The sequence below is a fragment of the Neovison vison genome, chromosome 11, assembly GCF_020171115.1.
Source record: "Neovison vison isolate M4711 chromosome 11, ASM_NN_V1, whole genome shotgun sequence".
Lineage (NCBI taxonomy): Eukaryota > Metazoa > Chordata > Mammalia > Carnivora > Mustelidae > Neogale > Neogale vison.
This window is the reverse complement of record NC_058101.1, coordinates 100,961,784-100,980,345: the sequence shown is the minus strand read 5'-3', so window position 1 is coordinate 100,980,345 and position 18,562 is coordinate 100,961,784. Positions and strand designations below refer to the sequence as shown.

At 45.1% G+C, this 18,562-nt stretch overlaps 1 protein-coding gene across 7 annotated transcripts in view; it reads right to left on the bottom strand.

Annotated features, from left to right (window-relative positions):
* Positions 1–13,137, bottom strand: part of LEF1 (lymphoid enhancer binding factor 1) — a 120,283-nt gene extending 107,146 nt beyond the window's left edge. For 5 of the 7 annotated variants that reach the window (XM_044224300.1, XM_044224303.1, XM_044224301.1 and 2 more), the window contains exons 1-3: positions 12,736–13,137; positions 9,843–9,909; positions 8,313–8,446 (exon numbers count right to left, since the gene is read on the bottom strand). In XM_044224300.1, the coding sequence (XP_044080235.1) occupies positions 8,313–8,446; positions 9,843–9,909; positions 12,736–12,951 (417 nt within the window). In that variant the 5' untranslated portion in view covers positions 12,952–13,137. Of the gene's footprint in view, positions 1–8,312; positions 8,447–9,842; positions 9,910–11,397; positions 11,506–12,735 lie in introns of those variants that run through there. The other 2 variants (XM_044224305.1, XM_044224306.1) reach the window with 2 other exon arrangements.
* Between the last annotated feature and the right edge of the window lie 5,425 nt (positions 13,138–18,562).

Below are 18,562 nucleotides of genomic sequence, written 5' to 3'. Positions count from 1 at the left end.
AGAGTACTTGGACAGGCTCTGTGCCATCTGAATTTCGCATCAAACATGTAAAGTATGCAAGCAAGCTATTAATAGGCCATCTTATAAATGAGGAAACAAACGCTGATAAAAGCTAAACACCTCTCCACAGCTTTGAGGAAGAATGATGGACTTGGGACTAGCCCCCAGGTCTCTGACATCTCACCCAGAACTGCTCTTCTCCACAGCGCCCCTTCACAGGGGACTGCCTCCCTCCTCCTGCCCAGGACTCAAGCACAGTGGATGACACAATTGATAGCACACCCTGGCCTAGAAAAGTCAGCACTGATATTGCCACATCTATTTAGAAAGAACACACAGAAGTTTTTAATACTTCAAGTGTTACTGGAAAAAAAAAAAAAAAAAAGGTCCTTTCTAACAGGAAACGAAAAAAATAAACTGAAAAGCACTAACTATATGATACTAAAACATAAATAGAAGGTGGTTTTCTTTTTATTACTATTATAATTGCATCTCAAGCACCCTTGGGAAGAAAGTGTTTCTATCATCTCCTTTTCTTTAATTAGGTTTCTAGAACTAAGGAAAAAAGTACTTCTTATGACCTGTCCTCATATGAGGGTCCAGTCCCATTCTTTTTTCATTATTGCAGCAAGCTCCTGGCTGACTATTTTTACCTGTTACTTGGAAACTTAACAGTCTGTAAGGAGCAACTTTGACTTTCTTGTTAAAGACTCTCATCTAATGTGTTCTCTCTTTTCACTGATGCAACAAACCAAAGAAAAAGTAAAATAATAAAATACTAAGGATTATTTAACAGACACTGTCAGATTTTGGTTTTCACATAAGCATTTGGTTTGATAAAAACAGATCACTTGGAAATATCCAAAAAACATATATGAAAAATTTCTAGTACATTTTTTACTCAGCAAATCTAATGAAGTGGCTATTCTGTGCTAGGAGGAATGAAACTATCTTGTAATTCATCAGTAGTCCCTGATCAACGGACTACATGATCAACTATGACCAATAGTTGATAGGTTTTACTGTAAAATTTTTCAGGACTGAAAAAAAAAAAAAAGGACTTATAAGAGTATTTTAGTATGTCAGCACTTTGAAATTTGTTTTGGGGGGGCACTTGGATGGCTCAGTCAGGTAAGCATCTGACTCTTGATCTCAGCTCAGATCTTGATCGCAGGGTCTTGAATTCAAGCCCTGTATAGTGTGGAGCCTACTTTAAAAAAAGTTTTTGTTTTGTTTTGGTAACTGCTTCATTCAAAAGTTGACAATAAGGTCGCCTGGGTGGCTCAGTGGGTTAAAGCCTCTGCCTTCAGCTCAGGTCATGATCCCAGGGTTCTGGGATTGAGCCCTGCATCATGGGCTCTCTGCTCGGCAGGGAGCCTGCTTCCCCCCAACCCCCTGCCTGCCTCTCTGCCTACTTGTGATCTCTCTCTCTGTCAAATAAATAAATAAAATCTTTAAAAAAAAAAAAAAGTTGACAATAATAAAGGAAAATTAAAGCTACACCAGAGCCACTCCTCTTTTATTAAGAGTCTTTCCTTTACACCTCGTGCAATCTTTCTCTATGCTGAGGAAAAAAACAATAGGCCTCTTTCTTAAAGCGAACATAACATCAACAACAAATTACTGTGATGAAGATCAAAACTTGATTCTGAAGAACTATCAAGTTTCATACAGAATTATTTGTGAGCATAACTAGAAACAGTGGCCAACAATCAAAAGCTTTTTTAGAGGTCTACTTGCTCCTAGTTAGCTGCAAAAATAAAGGGCATTTCTAGCGTCTTTAATTTCAGCAGGTTTAAAAAATTTAGCTAGAGTAGGTATTGTGTATAAATGTGTCATTTCACAGAGATTTTAAAATCCCCTGAACATCCTGTTAAATACTCCACAAATAGTACAGGGTAGCTTGGCTACATTAGCGGATCTCCGGAATTAGCAATCCCTATTTCCAATTCATCCCCTACTCAACTCCCCACTCTCCCCTTCAATGCATTTAATGACCCTACCTGTCCACCCCTATATCCCACCCAACCTTTGTGGTGGTCTCTCAGTTTTCTGGCTTTGCATCTCCAAATTTTGCAAAGATTGAATCATTTATATGCCTAAAATGACGTAAGAGCTTGTAGCAAAGTCTACAGGTCTTATACTGTGACTTAATTTGGTCATAATTAATAATGAAAAAGTAATCATGATCTGAAATATATTTTTTAAATTATGGAAACAAAGTCCAAAGTCTGTCTTTTCCAAATTACTAAGGACCTGTCACAACAGTACAAAGCAGTACAAGCCTCTTGATTACTACAGTATTAGCTTTCTATAGACTCTCTGAGTTTGGCATAATCACTTAAGTAATTACTTTGTTTTATTTTAGTAGCCCAGGATTTGAACTCAGATCAAGACCTGAGCTGAGATCAAGAGTAGGTCGCTTAATCGACTAAGCCACCCAGGGGCCCCCTAAGTAATAATTTTAAAGATACACAAGTTTTAAATGAATGTCTTCTTTTCAATAAACCTCCCTCCCATGACAGTAGCACATGTAACGCTGAGGTCTACTTTTGCCTAGGAATAAAACATGTGCTTTTCTGCTAACCTACGGACAGTGCTGGCTTGTTTTCTCTTTAAATGCTGAGTCTCTCTTGAAATCAAAGGGAAACCAGTTTTATAAAATTCCAATCATGTCTATAATACATAAGTGAGGAACAAAGGAGTCAGACAGGAATGGAATGATCTGACTAAAGAAATGTCAGCCACATATAAACCAAAAACGGTTCTGCTTAAAGAACTAACAGGATTAGTTAAACACAGATACAACAACAACAAAAAAACAAGACTCAAAAGCTGGAAATTTTCCTCAACTGATATTATGTCAGAATACATGTGAGGCTACCAGTTCAAGTCCAGATGAACCCATTGGTGATGTTCTGTCTCTGTCCTGTTGAATCACAGAAGTCTTTGACCACGAGAGAGACTAGATGAAAATAGTGTGGTTGATGAGAGCAAGGTCAGGACCTGTAGGGGGCAGGGAGAAGGGTACTTCAAAAAGTAAGATTTTCTGCAGGTCAGTTCAATGGTCTTGTTTCCATGAAATTGGATTATTCTCATGTTTTTATGAATGAATAAGAGATTTCTAGAGTCGTTAAAAAAAAAAATAGCTGAATAATGATTATTTGGCAGCACAAGTCATGCAAGTAGAGTATTAGCTCCTGAAAGGTCATATGCAGGTAGTGTGGTTCCCTGGGACAGACGAGTAAGCAAACCATTTGGTCATGAGATATCTAAGATATATGAAGTTGGGGGAGGAGGGGTGGCAAGAGCTTCCAATTATTCTGACTGAGATCCTTCCCAGCTTTATAGCAGCACAATTAAAAATGAATCAAACAGAAGAGTTTGAGGGCCCTGAGGAATTTCCCCACACATCTCCTGATATCCACATTCAAATGTGAGATAAAACATACTTTCTAAAATTTAGCTTCTCCTGCACTTGGGGTAAAGAGGAAAATTTAATACACTTAGCTTCAGGAAGTATACAACTTAGATTAGAAAATTTAAAATAATTTATCACTAAGTCAAATTAAGTACCTTTTTGCAGTAAGGTGAATGAACACACTCCATCTTAAAAATCTTGCTCAAAATATAAGCCACAGTCTCCCTCTACTCTTGAATTGTTTCTGTATTTTCAAAGCTATGCAGCAATGGGATGGACAGTGGTATAAAAATAAGCTTACTGATAAGCGTAAGCGTACTTAGTTTCTAATTCAAGATGTGACAATGACAAAAATCAAATTTAAGCTCTTTGTAAGCAAATACAAACATGGGGGTAGGTTCAGACAAAGTCATAACAGATACAATTCTGTTCGTCAGAAATCAAAATGATGATTCCCTTAAGGTAAAAACCACTAGAACTGAGATGCTCAAAATAATGAAAGATCCCTTGAAACATATTAAGAGCAACATCTACTAAAAATAAGAGAAAAAGGAAAGATGAAATACAAGAATCTTCCTTTCCCACCTAAAAACCCATCCTCAGAAAGAGCACAAAGAAACAAACACAATGAAGTCAGCAGCAGGGTGCTGACCAGGTGTTACTGCGGTCGCGGTGACCCAGCTACAACGTTTGCTGTAGCTTCCGGCATGGAGGCTGCTGCTCTGCCCTCCCTGAGCGTCGGAAGAGAAATGACATGTTTCTCTTCAGAGGTGTTAAAAACTCGGGTTGCCTAAAGGACAGATGTAAGTTTGACACCTAAGATTAATAACCACAGCGTATTAAGGCCAGTGGGAACTTTCACTATGTTGAAGTCAGACGAACTTCCTGCTCACATGGTATTCAGGCACCCAAGTGCCAGGACCCAGTGGAGGTAACAAACTATTTTTTTCTCTTCATACTCTACCATTGGCCCACAGGGACTGCCATAAATAAGACTCACAGAAAGAAAGGCTTGGGAGTATGCTTTTAATAAATTCTCTGGGGTCCTTGCTTTGAAATATTTAACAAGCTTCGGCATCTTCTTACTCTCTATGAAAACTACCAACTCGAGCCAAGGTTCACTGTGCTTTAGGAACTGACACCAAATGTGTTACGATTATAGGTGCTTTCTTATTAGGCCTGCTTTATTTGAACTAAGAATTCTTATTTAAAATTCTGTGAGACACTCAAAAGATTTCTAGCATAAACACACTTCTAAGAATTCCAGTTCTGAAGGATGTAATTAGCCAACTAAAATTTCCCTTCAAAAGGAAAAAAAGCTGGATTGGCAAAGCTGTTTTGGTTCTCTTGAATAGATAATGCTGTACTTAGGTTACAGATAAAAGCTGTACAAGCATACCTAAGTCAGGGTCTGTCTAAAGCAGAGCAAAAGCATATAGAATTGTTAAAGTGAGCTACCAACAGAAACAATTCTGTGCAAGCCAACTGGCCCTAGCTGCACATAGCTGAATTTATATACAGTTACATACAAATGGAAGATTCTTTGTGAGGAAGGGGGCGGTGAGGCCCCACCCCCACCCCCAGATGTTTTCCTAGTTTTAACACCTGAAGGCAGCAGATGCAGTAAACAAGCAGTTGTTTGTAATGCAAATTTAAGTAACAGGGATTTCTCCGGGCTGCTCCCACCTTAAGCTCAAACACAAATGTTCACACCGCTCCTGACACCCTAAAGGAAAACTTATCTCTGAGGATGTCAGTTACACAAACACTAAGTCCTCCTAAGGACAGAGTTAAAGAGCAAGAAGGCACAAGCCTGGTTAGTAAGGGTGAATAAGAGAGGATGCCTTCCAGTTAAAGTGTTGGATCTCAGACACATTAAAAACAGCTGTTGGGTATTAAAAACCAAAAACTGCCACTCTCTTCGGTTGGACCATTAAAAAGAAAAATGTACATAACCTTGTGGTTAAAAACTGAAAAGCTTCCGTAATTGTGCAAATGCAGAATATCACAAGAAAATGTGCCTAAAATAAATATGTCCTAAAATGTAACAGAATAAACCAAAGCACCAGATAGCACGGTAAGGTAACTGCTTCCTGACCACACCCCTTTCCTCCACTCTACACCCACCAGCATTTATTCTGGCCACAAATCTTTCCTAAACAATGAATGATTGTTCAATTCACCAACCTCAAAATTTTAATATATGTACTAACAATAAATACCTTCTATCAGAATTTCAAAATGGTTAATATTGGGGGAGGAAGGAGGTGGCTGGAGAGACCTAAAGCAGAAAATGCTGATTTAAAGAAGAGATGCTTAATTTTCAAGATGCTTAGAGATAATATATGAATACTGGTAGATTTTTATTACATTGACTTTTAATAAATTATTACTTTGAAAGGAGAAGTGGCTGAACTAAGGAATAAGTTATTAAGTATTAACTGTGTTTATAGCTGAAAAGTGTTTAAGATTGTTTTAGGGGTGGGCACCTGGGTGTCTCAGTTGGTTAAGCAATGGCCTTCCGCTCAGGTCATGATCCCGGAGTCCCGAATGGGGCTCCCAGCTCCATGGGGAGTTTGCTTCTCCCTCTGACCTTCTCCCCTCTCAGGCTCTCTCTCACCCTCTCTCTCTCAAATAAATAAATAAAAATCTTGGGGGAAAAAAAAAGATCGTTTCAGGGGTTATTTTCTATTGTTACCAAGTCAGAGACTATAATTTAGATTTGTCAGAAATATTATTTGTTGTTCTCAAAAGTCTTTCAACAGAAATCTTCAATTATTCCTTACCTAAAACATATTTTCCTCCTCACCACTAAGAAAAACAACAACAACAACAACAACAAAATAGCCCAACTATAAAAGTATCTGATATGTTTGCATATTTAGTTCAACAAATATAAAAATCTACAAATTTTAAAACTCAGAAGCATTTATTTGGGGGTGGTCCCTAAATATTAAACTGTATTTGCTTTGATTAGTTAATTACTTTTTAGGCAGGAGATTCATATGCACCACACAGATATCTCTATCATTAAATATCTGAAAAGCCTTTTAAAATAAAATGTGAAAATGGTATTTCCTATAACAACCGTGGTAAGATCTACAAGATCACCATTTTAACTACTATATGAAAATTAGAACTATCCCATTCCCTACTTGAAAGTTCAATATCATTTTGAAATTCATGGAAAAATAATTACAGGAACTTCTAAATCATAGTGCTCACACAAAGTGGTTGTATTTCACGTGCCTATCATTCTAACTGAAGACTACAAACAATCACACAAATACTCTTGTTCATAATTGAATCCTCTCTGCTACTTTGGTGAATCTTTTAGATCCCAGATTCTGTTCACTGAGGTATTAACACAGTACTTTCCCCAGATGTTTGTGACCTTTTTTTTTTTTTTCACTTAGCATAAGCACTGGGCTAATAAGGCAAAGACCATAGGTTCCATTTTCACAATCCTGGATTTGTCTCCCTAAGGGGTCAGCCAGACTGAAACCCTAATCCCCAAGACCCTGCAGACATACATGTTATTCACTGGGGGTTAGGTGGTAGAGGGAGAAAAAGGCTGAACAGGGTTAAATATATTGATGGATCAGTGAAAATCTGTCACTACCACAGGAGGGATGACTGTCAGAGAGAACTTTATCACGAGTACATTTCACATTCACATACTATAGAAGTTACCCTTTAGACGTCTTCCTACTATATAAATGATATTTCCATTTCCCAACGAAAGAGAAATATCATCAAATAAAATATCTGAAATTCTTCACAGTGCTAAACATTTGAATGATGCAGTTATGTTGCCACCGCCTTTTTAGAACTTTAAAAGTTAACTGAGCCATGAAATAAAAAGAACAATTTTCATTAGGGTTATCTTCAAGTGATATTTTCTCAACATTTGACAATGAAGTAAAAACAACTCATCCCCACCTCCCCTCAACTGATTTTTTTAATCTTTTTTTTTAAGATTTTATTTATTTATTTGACAGACAACGATCACAAGTAGGCAGAGAGGCAGGCAGAGGGTGAGAGAGAGGGGAAGCAGGCTCCCTGCTGAGCAGAGAGCCTGATGGGGACTCAATCCCAGGACCCTGAGATCATAACCTGAGCCCAAGGCAGAGGCTTAACCCAATGAGCCAGCCAGGTGCCCGCCCTCAACTGATTTTTTAATAAGATTTATTTATTTGTGAGAGAGAGAGACAGAGAAAGAGAGAAAGCAGGGGGAGGGACAGAGGGAAAGGGAGAGAGAGAGTCCCAGGCAGATTCGGTGCTAAGCCTAGAGCCCTGACTTGGGGCTCCATCTCAGACCCTGAGATCATGACCTGCACTGAAACCAACACTCAGTCTCTTAACTGACTGAGCCACCTAGGCGCTGTCCGCCCCCCCAGCAACTGATTTTCAAAAAACATCATGTAATACAATAAAACAAGACAGAGTCTTAAAAGCTGAAGTAACATTCTAAATTCAGGCCCAGATGAGGTCAAGTAGTTCTGATTCTAGATAACTTGTGAGCAGTGAAAGCTATATAGTACTTAGGTAACTGAAAAATTAAATCAATTTTTTCCTCTCATCAGCATCAACAGCACAATACTCATAAGAGCATAAATTTGTTGATTTAACTTCACTTGATTTCATGATAACTGGCAATCTGTTATTTATTTATATTAACCAATAAGCCAAAAGCTAAGTCCCAAGTGTAAGACATCAAAGGTAGCACTCTTTTAAGGCAGCCATTCCTCACAGCAGGTCTTGTTTAGTAATGACTGGTCACATATAATGAAACTATTTCTGATGTGTTTTAAAAAACAACTATTTTGTGAAAATACAAATTTAACTTGCATTTCTGAAAATAATTTGCCCACATCAGTGTGTTACTCACTGTTCTTGCGATGGGTGGAGAAAGAGATCCATTTGACATGTATGGGTCATTATTCATATTTGGCATCATTATGTACCCAGAATAACTTGAGTAGGAGGGTCCCTTATTGTAGAGGCCTCCATCTGGATGCTTTCCTGGGAGAATCCAAATAACAATCAATGATGCATTGAGTTCCTTTTTATATCACCGTATTTTTCATCTGAAAATCTAATCAGACCTTACATAAAAGATTTGTTTACAAAATACTGTAACTGAATTATTATGCTCTATTTTAGATTGACAGTATTTATTCTCTTAAATGGCTTAGCAGAGAAACACATGTTTTAAAAACATGTGGTTCAATTTACTTCCACTACTGACTAGTGTTTTTACAAAAATAAGTGTTATTCATCTAACTTAATTTGTTCTAAAACTAACAAACTGGACCAAGAAATACAGACACATGAAAGAACACACACAAACTTAAAGCCGTATTATAAACATATTAGGCCATCTAGCTATACACACACACACACGTAAGTACTTACACACCTGAAGTTATGCTCCACCTTATCAGCAAACTCAAAAATTCTACGTGTGCTTCTAGACTTTACTGAGGGAAAGTGTTGTATCTAGAATATATGGGCAACTACCCAAATTCATGAAGGATTAACTCCAGGAGACTTAATTTTATATACTACACCATTCTGCCAAAGAAATCTGTGTGTTTAATATGTACCTCTCTTCTCTTTAATCTGTATAACTACTTTGTAGCTCAGAAGGAAATCTGATATTATAGTTCCCTTCCCTTCTTCTCCTGGCTGACATATCAACACTTCATTCTGGTCAAGCCAATTATAAGTAAAGAGAACAAAAATGCAGACTATTTGACAAGAAAACCCTACAGATTATTTGATTATTTTAAAGTCACAGAGAGTTCTAGTTCAATCTAAAAAAAATATGCAATTTTTAAAGTTTTGAGCAAGAATTAGGTATGGGAACAGTCTGTCATTTTCCATGTGCAAAATTCCTATTTTAAGAATAAAGTTTTATATTTTTACAACTTAGATTTACTGAGTCATATTTAGTCTGTGCATTCCCTCTCTGCCTTCTCACTACAATAAGAAAAAGCAATTTAACAAATGAAAATCCACTTGAAACTATTCTGTTGGAAAATAAATTGGTGTAGATTGTCATTCTGGAACAACGCAGAAAAAAAATACTAAAGGTCTAAGCAAACATGAACTTGGGTTAAAATAAGGAAAAGAGGAAAACTTATTATAGACATTTCCTCTTCCACATAAAATCTGGAAGCCAACTAAAATCCAAAGGCCCCTAACTCATTCAAAGACAGTTTTTAAGTCATGTAAATATACATGAGAAATAGGCAGTAAGTTTCCTAGGTCTTCTTTCCCATTTTGTTAAAATAGGGGGCACACTCTTATCACATCTGGTCCCCATTTTTTGGACTCAAAAACCACAAATATACCTATAGTCACAAATTGCACATATTAAGTGACAATCTTGGGAGAAGTTGAATTAGTGTCTTACCGTCATCAGGGTGTTCTCTGGCCTTGTCGTGGTAGGACTCCTGAGAGGTTTGCGCTTGTCTGGCCACCTAACAGCAAGAATCCCCATCCCCAAAAGAAAGAAAATCAACTTTGAGTTTGTGACTAAGTGTGTGTCCGCTGGTGGAGGACCGGCTGCAACTCAGTTTACCTATTTTATCAATCTAAGAGGGGTAGGCTAGGGTTGAGAACCTGGAAATCTTTTGCTTTTTCAACACATATTTTGATTATGTGTTTTTATGATTATTATGTACCCAGGACTAGGAAGCATAAATAATAACAAAACCAGTAACAATACAGTGAATTTGAAAAAGATCCACATGCTGCTCTGAGTGCTGGTTGCTACAATGTATCAAGGCTACTTCTGTACCTAGTATGATAGGAGTTTGATTTAATGAGGTTCATCATTTTGCTAGCTTCTTTAAACCACTGTTCATGGTCAATCAGAGCTGATTAAAGTCGGGAAGAAATATCACTTTGCAGCCATAAAGACATTTTTTAAATTTTTTTTTAAGATTTTATTTATTTATTTGAGAGAGAGACAGTGAGAGAGAGCATGAGCAAGGAGAAGGTCAGAGGGAGAAGCAGACTCCGCATGGAGCTGGGAGCCCAATGCGGGACTCGATCCCAGGACTCCGGGATCATGACCTGAGCCGAAGGCAGTCGTCCAACCAAGTGAGCCACCCAGGCGTCCCAATTTTTTAAAAAAAATTTTTTAAGATTTTATTTGTTTGAGAGAGAGACAGTGAGAGAGAGCATGAGCAAGGAGAAGGTCAGAGGGAGAAGCAGAGCAGCCATAAAGACATTTTAAATAAAAAACTAGGCATTCACATTTAGGGGTCTCAAGGCAACTGTCCCAAGCCAGTCCCAGCAGGAGACCCCCTCTTTATAACCTACCATGGCTGACTGAGCCCAAGGTAACAAAAAAAAAAAAAAAAAAAAAAAAAAAAAGAACTATTTTGTGGTTAAAGGGAGGAAAATTTGAGAGTTGGGTTATAAACATCTAAAAGGTAGCCCAGCTAATATCAGTTCTGGTAACCACCATCTACCCAGATTCAACCACGTGCAAATCAGTGGTATTACCCATTCACTGTCTTTCCTGGTCTGCCCCATGCCCACTTACACCTCGGCAAAGATTCACAAAGCCCTAATCCCTCGGTTCTATGCTTCAAGCTGCAGTACCCTTCTTCCAGAGCAAAAACGGAAAATGTGAAGTGGGTGGCAAATTTATTTATGGACTAAGGAAGGACAAGCAAAATGAGCAGAAAGAACAAGAGACTGCTCTGCAAATTTAAGAGTTTGGCCCCTAAGTAAGTGTTTTGGATGTTACTCGGTTCCTTGGACTTATGTCCTCCAGGTAACCTCCTCCCCCCAAATACATATTCACAAACCTTTCAAGTGGGTGTGGGTGCACCCTTGCCCCCCCCAATCCTGGCCCCCTTCAAATTGGCAGGTTGGGATGAAAGATTCGGGGATAACAAACAGCCGTGTGTATCTCCTTAGAACCCAGGCCCCCAGCCTTCCAAATGCGTACTCACCCCGGCCATTGGTATAAAGAAGGTAACTCTGAGGTGTTCTTAAACATGTTGTTTAAAACCCAAAATGTCCCCGCCCCCAAAACCGCACGCTTTCTTTTTGGGGGCAGAAGGATGCCATTTAAGGGAAAAGGGTATACCCTCCAAGTTTCTTTGGAGGGAAAAAGCGTTGGTGAAATCGTTTGAATGTCAGGACTTTTCTACCGGATTTCCTCCAAAGCGCTTCCCAGTTGCTAAACGAGGGTGGCCAGTGGAGTGTCGGGTATCAGGGTCCATCCGCCCACCCCACCCTACCCCCCCTTTCTGAAACTCCACCGCCTGAAATAGCCGTTCCGCGCGGTCCTGCTTGCGGCTTTCTCTAGCAGGCTTGCACGTGTCTCTATTTACTCTACTTGGGTTACCTGCGCTATCGCCCGCAGCGGGCCGGGAGATCAGATAAAGCGCTTTCCACCCTCCCCTGAGTGGGTGCCCTGGCTTCCGCCACATCTTGACTCTGACTCGCCTTTCTTCTACAAAGATTTAAGGCCTGATCCGGGCCCACACTTACCCCAAATATAAGCGCCTTTTTTTTACTTTGCCGGGTTTGGAGAAAACTAGAGTTGCTGGCGGTACTGGGAGCTCCCCCCTACCACCACGCCCGGGGGGAAGGGTGGCTCGGCTCTGTGAGCCCACGGCTCCCAGAAGCCGGCCGGGGCGCTGAGACCCCGGCAGCCGCAGAGACACAGGCGCGCGCCCCCTGGGCCAGCCGGCTCCGCGCGATCCCCGCTCCGCCGCGGTTGGGACCGCCCCGCCTGTCCCCGGCCCACGCCCGCCTCCCCTTCCTCTCTCTCAGCCAGCGGCTCTGCTCCTCTCTACCTAAGCCTCTGGTGGTTTAACGCACTTTTGCAGAAACATCTACCGCGAGAGATAGCGGGTGCACTTTGTTTTCCGTTCCACGGAAGAACTTCTCAGTGTTGTTCAGACATCCTGGCTTTAATGCGTCGCACCCTCTCAACCCCACTAAAAAGTCCGCAGGCGAAACGTTATGGGTTAAGGGCAGCTTCTCCGACCCACAAACAATTTAGTCATCGAACCTCAGAACTGATCCACTCGGAATAACCTTCCCTGCACACTCCACCTCCCATCGACACCAACACACGCGCCAGGACACACGCACACGCAGGCACACACGGAAGAATGTTGACCAGGGGCCCATCCAACCCTCCCACCCCACCCCCACCCCAGCAAACGAGGGACCTCCTCGGGACCCGTCAGTCGAGGCTCTCCGGCGCCTTCCCTCCTTCTCTGCTCTTCCCCGGGACCCGCCACGCCTCTCGGACCTCCGGGCAGCGGCCCGCTCACCTCGTGTCCGTTGCTGGCCGGGATGATTTCAGACTCGTTAACCAAGGAGGACTTGATGTCGGCTAAGTCGCCTTCCTCTTCGGGGTGACTGATTTCTGCGAAGATTTTCTCCTTCTGAGGATCGCCCTCATCTTTGAAGGGGATCATCTCGTCGGTAGCGCAGAGTTCCGGGTCTCCCCCGCCGCCGCCGCCGCCGGCCCCGGAGAGTTGGGGCATCCCGACCACTCTATAATCTCCGCTCCGCTGGAGGAACACCCGAGGCGACAGCAGGAAAGACAGGGGGTCAACGACAGAGGGAGGAGGAAAAGGAGAACTGGAAGGATGCGTGAGGGAGAAGAGCAGGCGGAAACCGGGCCGGCGGCCCGCGGCCCGAGCAGCTGCGGCGGTGCCGGAGCCCCGGCAGCCGCCCGCGCCTTCCCGCTCCGCGGAGATCGGCGCCGGCGCCCGCCCTCGAGGCCGAAGGGCACCGGGCTGCTAAGGCCGCCGCAGCCCGCGCCTCTGGGGGCGTCTGAGCGGCGTGGCGCGCGCTAGGCTAGGCTGCCCTGGCGGCCACCCCACGCCCCCAGCGTCTCCAGGGTCTGCGCACGGAGGACGCCGGTTCCGTAGGAGGCAAGACTCTCCCAAGTGCAGAGGAGGGTCCGTCCGCGCGTCTCTACGCAAACCTCGCCACCCTAGCTTGCCCGGTGGCCGATTTGGGAGTTTGTTTTCCGAGAAAGGAAGCAAGCTGGGCAAAAAGGCTCCGTTTGCCCCAGCAGAGAAGGTGCAAGGAGAATCAGAAAATAACGAAATGTCCACTTCCTGGAGGGTTAAAAAAAAAAAAAATTTAAAGAGCCACCCGGGTTGAGATGTCCGTTTTAGAGCTTCTCATTTCCTTCCCTTCCGCTTCAGTTTTCCTTCTCCAGGCGCATTCATCTGCTGGAGGCGGAGGAGGAGAAGGTGGGGGAGGAGGAGGGAAGAGAAAGAGAAGTTTGCCAAGAATAAAGTTTGTGCCGGCGAGCGCTGGGAATCGGCAGTGGAGGGTACGGCGGGGTGTCGGGGAGTCACAGCTGGGGCCTCCGACCCAAATGCTTCTGCGGGGAGCTCGAGCCGACACACACACACAGCCCGACCCCTCTTTGTTCCCGGCTCGAGTTTCTCAGCCTGGCGCTCTGGCTCGCCGCTCTCCACGCCTTCGCCGGGCCGCTCTGTCAAAGCAAAGAGCTGCACCCTTCGGGTTCGCCTGGCCGAAGGGAAGGAGGGGGAGTGCCCCGAGTTTGCCCGCGTTGGAGGCTCCGGCGCGTCCCGGCTCCTCGGACCGTGAGTGCTCAGCCCAGGTCCCTCCTCCGCACCCTGCCCCGCAGGTGAGCGGCTGCGCCTCCCCACCGCTTCTCCTCCTCCCGCGCCTCGCTGGCGCTGAAAAGCTACCCACTTGCGTCGCTTCTCCTCCCCCTCCCCTCCCCCGCCTCCAGCTCTCCTTGGCCGCCCGCTGCGGGGTGGGGGGGGGCGCGGGGAGAAGGAGGTGGTGATTGAGGACTTTTTTTTCTTTTCCCAGAGCCTGCAGGACGGGTCCTAGTGGGGTGTGTGTGTGTGTGTGTGCGCGCGCGCAAGAGAGAGAGAGAGAGAGAGAGAGAGCGCGCGCGCGCATAGAGGAAAGAATCAAGCAACTCGCTGAGAGAAGGAAGAACGCGGCGCTTCCTGTAACCCACGGAGAAGCACCCTTTGCCCGTGTGAAATTGACAAGAAACTCTGCGGGAATGGTTTAACTTCATCATCTAAGTATCTCTTCTCTTGTACCCCCCACACCTTCTTCTGCCAGTCTCTACCCCCCACTTCCCGCCTCCCTCTCTCTCCCTCCCTTTCTTCCTTTGGCAGGGCAAAGAAGATGAAAGAGAAGCCGCCGCAGCTGTGATCGACACCACATTGATAGATGCTCTGACAGAGCGGATGAGGCGGGAATTGGGGACAGAGAGAAGGAAAAGGGGAAAATATAACAGATTGCTTAACTAAGAAAACGGAAATAAGAAGGACAAGGAAGAGAGTTGTGGCTTTCCTAAATATAATGTCAAAGGACAAGGGAGCATATGCTAGCAAAAATTAAATCTCCAGTCTTACTGAGAAAAATAGGACAAAGAAGACAAAACTGAAGACTGGATCTTAATTACTGCCTTTTAAAACGATCTCTTTCTGTGCCTCCTCACCAAGGGATGTATAAAAAGTTGCTCTAGATCTCTCGTGGATTTTAGGAGATATACACCACAATGTATGGGAACCTCATGGAGAATGAAAACTCAACCTAAGGAGGCAGAGAAGAAGAAGGCAAAAGGACCCAGGAGAGGGATGCCAGTAGAGGAGGACCAACCAGTGTCTGGCACCTCAGACTACGCACTCAAAGGGACCCTTGAAGATGCAAATCTGAAGATGCAAATCTGAATCCAACCTCAAAAATTTGTCAGCCTCTACCATCTCTTTGATGCATTTTGTACACGGACAGGACTTTTAAGGAGATGCTTTGTGAAAGTTACAGTATAAGCGAAGCTGAAGTTTGAAAACACATTACATTTTGTTCCTTGGCTCTCAAACCCCCTCAGTTAAAAATCCAGGCAAAATTATTATACCTAATACACTAGCCATCTGTAACACCTCAGAACAGTAAACAAGAGGCAGGAAAAATGTGTCTCCATCTACCTTAAATTGAAAAATAAGGAGAACTCTGCAGAATCAGACTTTAACTCTATTTTATAGGAATAGTTATGCAAAGGTCCCTCTTTTCCTAAGGAAAACATTGCACGCTGCTGGGCATTACATAAGTTAACAGTGCTCCCAATGAGCACTTAACACTTGGGCTAGGAATGGGAAATTCACTAAAAAGCAATATTAAAAACTATCAGTTGGTCACATACAGCATGTCAGTTGTCACACATAGTCTATTTGAGAGATTGAAGCAAAATTAAGGATCTGGTGATGGAAGCCAGGAAGAGTAAAACATTAAATACACTTTAAATAGCAGACAAATGTAAAGCCTTAGAGAAGAAAAACAAAAAGAATATTCTGCTACAATGTGTCTGTAAGACAATACTAAAAAGATTGGAAAGAAACCAATTTTTATTGGTGGCAGTAGTCAACTTCCCTTGAAGTTATGTACCAATGTGAATGTAAAGTACTAGTGATGTGAACATGTAGCTATGTAAGACATTAAGACCCTCTGTTCTAAGAAGAAAAAAAAAATGGGAAAGTAAAGCCAAAAGACCTCCCATAAATGTACCAATTTGGCTGATAGGAAAAGAACTGGGAAATGCAGTTTCACCAAAGTAACCAGAGTGGAGGTTCCTTTTCATCAAAATGTTGAGGAGGGGGAAGGATGGGGGACAGGAGACACAGAATTGCCAGCGAATATTTTCTGGAAGCCAAAAAGAGATTAAATGACAGCTCCTACATGGCCCTGTTGAAGTGTTACAGCTAATTCGAATCCCATTTTCTCCTTCATGTTAATTATCTGGACTCCCAGAGTCTTTTGGAACTCAGCTCCAGGTGTCCTGGAGATTAGGAGCTCGACAAGATGGGAATTTGGGAAATAATAACTCGTAGGAACTGTTCACCGGAAGGGCGGAGGGTAGGTGGCTATGTTTGGTATTTTTCAGTAATCCTCTCCTGTGGAAATACTGTTTTTAACGAAATCACCAGCGCTTTGCTCTGTTTCTGTGGCGGTTTGTCCTCCTCGTGGCGTGTGGGTATTGACTGTCCCCAGCTTTGTTGCAAATCTTGAGACGGGCTGAACTTAAAGGGGGCTTTACGAGGCAAGAAAACATTCACCCAAGTTTTAGAGCTTTGCCTGGGAAGGAGGTTGACATTTCCACGTGAAGTCTGCCTTTTACCAGGGTCGAGAGGGAGGGGGGTTGGGAAACAGGGGCACTCGGGAGGGGTGAAGTAACCCCGGGAAGACGTTCCTTCTTCTATGACAGGTTCGGAGATGTTCCAGGCAAAGACAACTCTGTCGCCGGGAGGTCTTTTCGAAATCGTGTGGGGGCTGCTATTAGAAATGCAGACGCCTCTTCGGGTGCACAGTCCGGGATGTGGTGGGCGCGGCGCGGGAGAAACGCCGCCGCCCGCCGCCCCCTTCCCTCGGATGTAGAGGCGGGTTGTTCGTGTGAACTCGAGCGAACGACTGGAGGTTGGCTGTTACAGGTTCACTCCTTCAGGATGTGGGTTTCAGGGGGCGTTTTGATGTGATTTAATTCCGACCGTGAAACAATTGCTAGGGGCTGGCTGGATTGCTGTTGGTTTTCCCCCTCTTGGTGGCTTTGGTTGGTTTTGGTTTAGTTTGCGAGCAAACAGTGACTTGTTTTATATCAACATTTTTCTCAGTGCCGGGCGCCGTCGCCGTCGCCGGCGCTGCGCGTGGGGGACGAGGCGCCCACCCCGAGCCGGAACCGAGGTGGGGGGAGCGGAGACTGGCCTCGCAGTCCGCAGGGTACCCAGCCCCCCGCGGGTGCGGGCAGGGGACCGAGGAGAATGACCCCCACCCCCCCAGCAGAGACCCCTCCCCCCAGCGGTTTTGCTGCCAAGTCGACTCGGCTACAGACACTCAAGTGAGTCCTTAATTACAGGGAGGAGAGAAAAGCGCTGTGCCCTTCGGAGCCCTCTCCGCCCCCTCGGTCCTAACCCCCCGCCCCCCTCCGCCCAGACTCCGGGTCTTCCCCTTTGTGTGGCCTGGACTCTCCTCCAGCTACAACTTTGGTGGGATCCCAAAGGAAGGAGGTGGCGGGGGCCTACGCAAGAGGACGCTGGAAGAGAGAGCAAGAAGGATGAAGAACTAGGAAAACGAATTATGTTGACTCCGGAGACGGTTGGATCTCCGGCACCCTCGACTTCCCACCCCAGCTCGCCAGGAGACTAAAGCTGTGGCACCCTCAGTTTAACGGACTTCGCAGAAAGGAGAAGGGGGGTGGGACTGGCGAGGTAAATGGCAGTTTGTGTCCCAGGGGTTCTTCCGTCTCTTCTTGCCCCCTTCTAAGACAAGACAAACAAACTCAAGCCCCTCCTCGCCTGGGTAATAGAACTCGTAGCACCGTGAAAATGTCGTTCCCCAATTCCGCCGCGTGCAGACGCCCGGTTCCCGTGGGGCAGGCGCGGGTTGGCATCCGCGGCTCTGCACCGCCTCGCGAGGTCCGCCCACGGAGACCCCGCGGCCGCCAGCCCCTCCAGCCCTGCTGGGGCTTCGCTTGTGCAGATGCGGGCCGAGCTCGGCGTCCGCAGCTCGCTGGTTGGGGGCCCGAGACGCGCCCGTCCGGGGGCCTGTGTCTCCTCCCCACCCCCCCAAGGCCCGCGAAGGAGGGCCGCATCCCAACCCGTCTGGGACCGGCCGAGTCTCTGTCAACCGGGAAGCGAGGGCTCCCATCCCGGGGCCTCCCACACCAGAGAACAGTCAAGGCGGGGTGATCGCGGACAGGAACGCGGGGACGAGGGACGCGTTCGGGGGAGCCGAATAGGCCAGAAAGAGCCCCGCCACGCGCCCTCACGGCTGGGCTCCGCGACTGGAACCTCTGTCAACCCTCCCTCCCCCCGCCACGGGGACCGGGCTCCAGGGCAGAGGAGCCGGCGCTACGTCGGGAAGGGGGAAATCCCCGAATGGAGTGGAATGGATGTGCGACCTGGGATAAATGTGCAGGCCACGGGACAGCTCGCCTAATGGGCTGGACGTAAAATTCTTTCTCTTCTGTATGAAAACTTTTCTCAGGAGCCTTAACTTGGTGTGGGGACCGGCCTCCGGCCTCCGGCCGCCGGCGGGTAGCACCACGCGGCGGCCCGCCCCTTCGGCCCCTCCTTGCACAGCTGGTTCCCCTTCAACCGC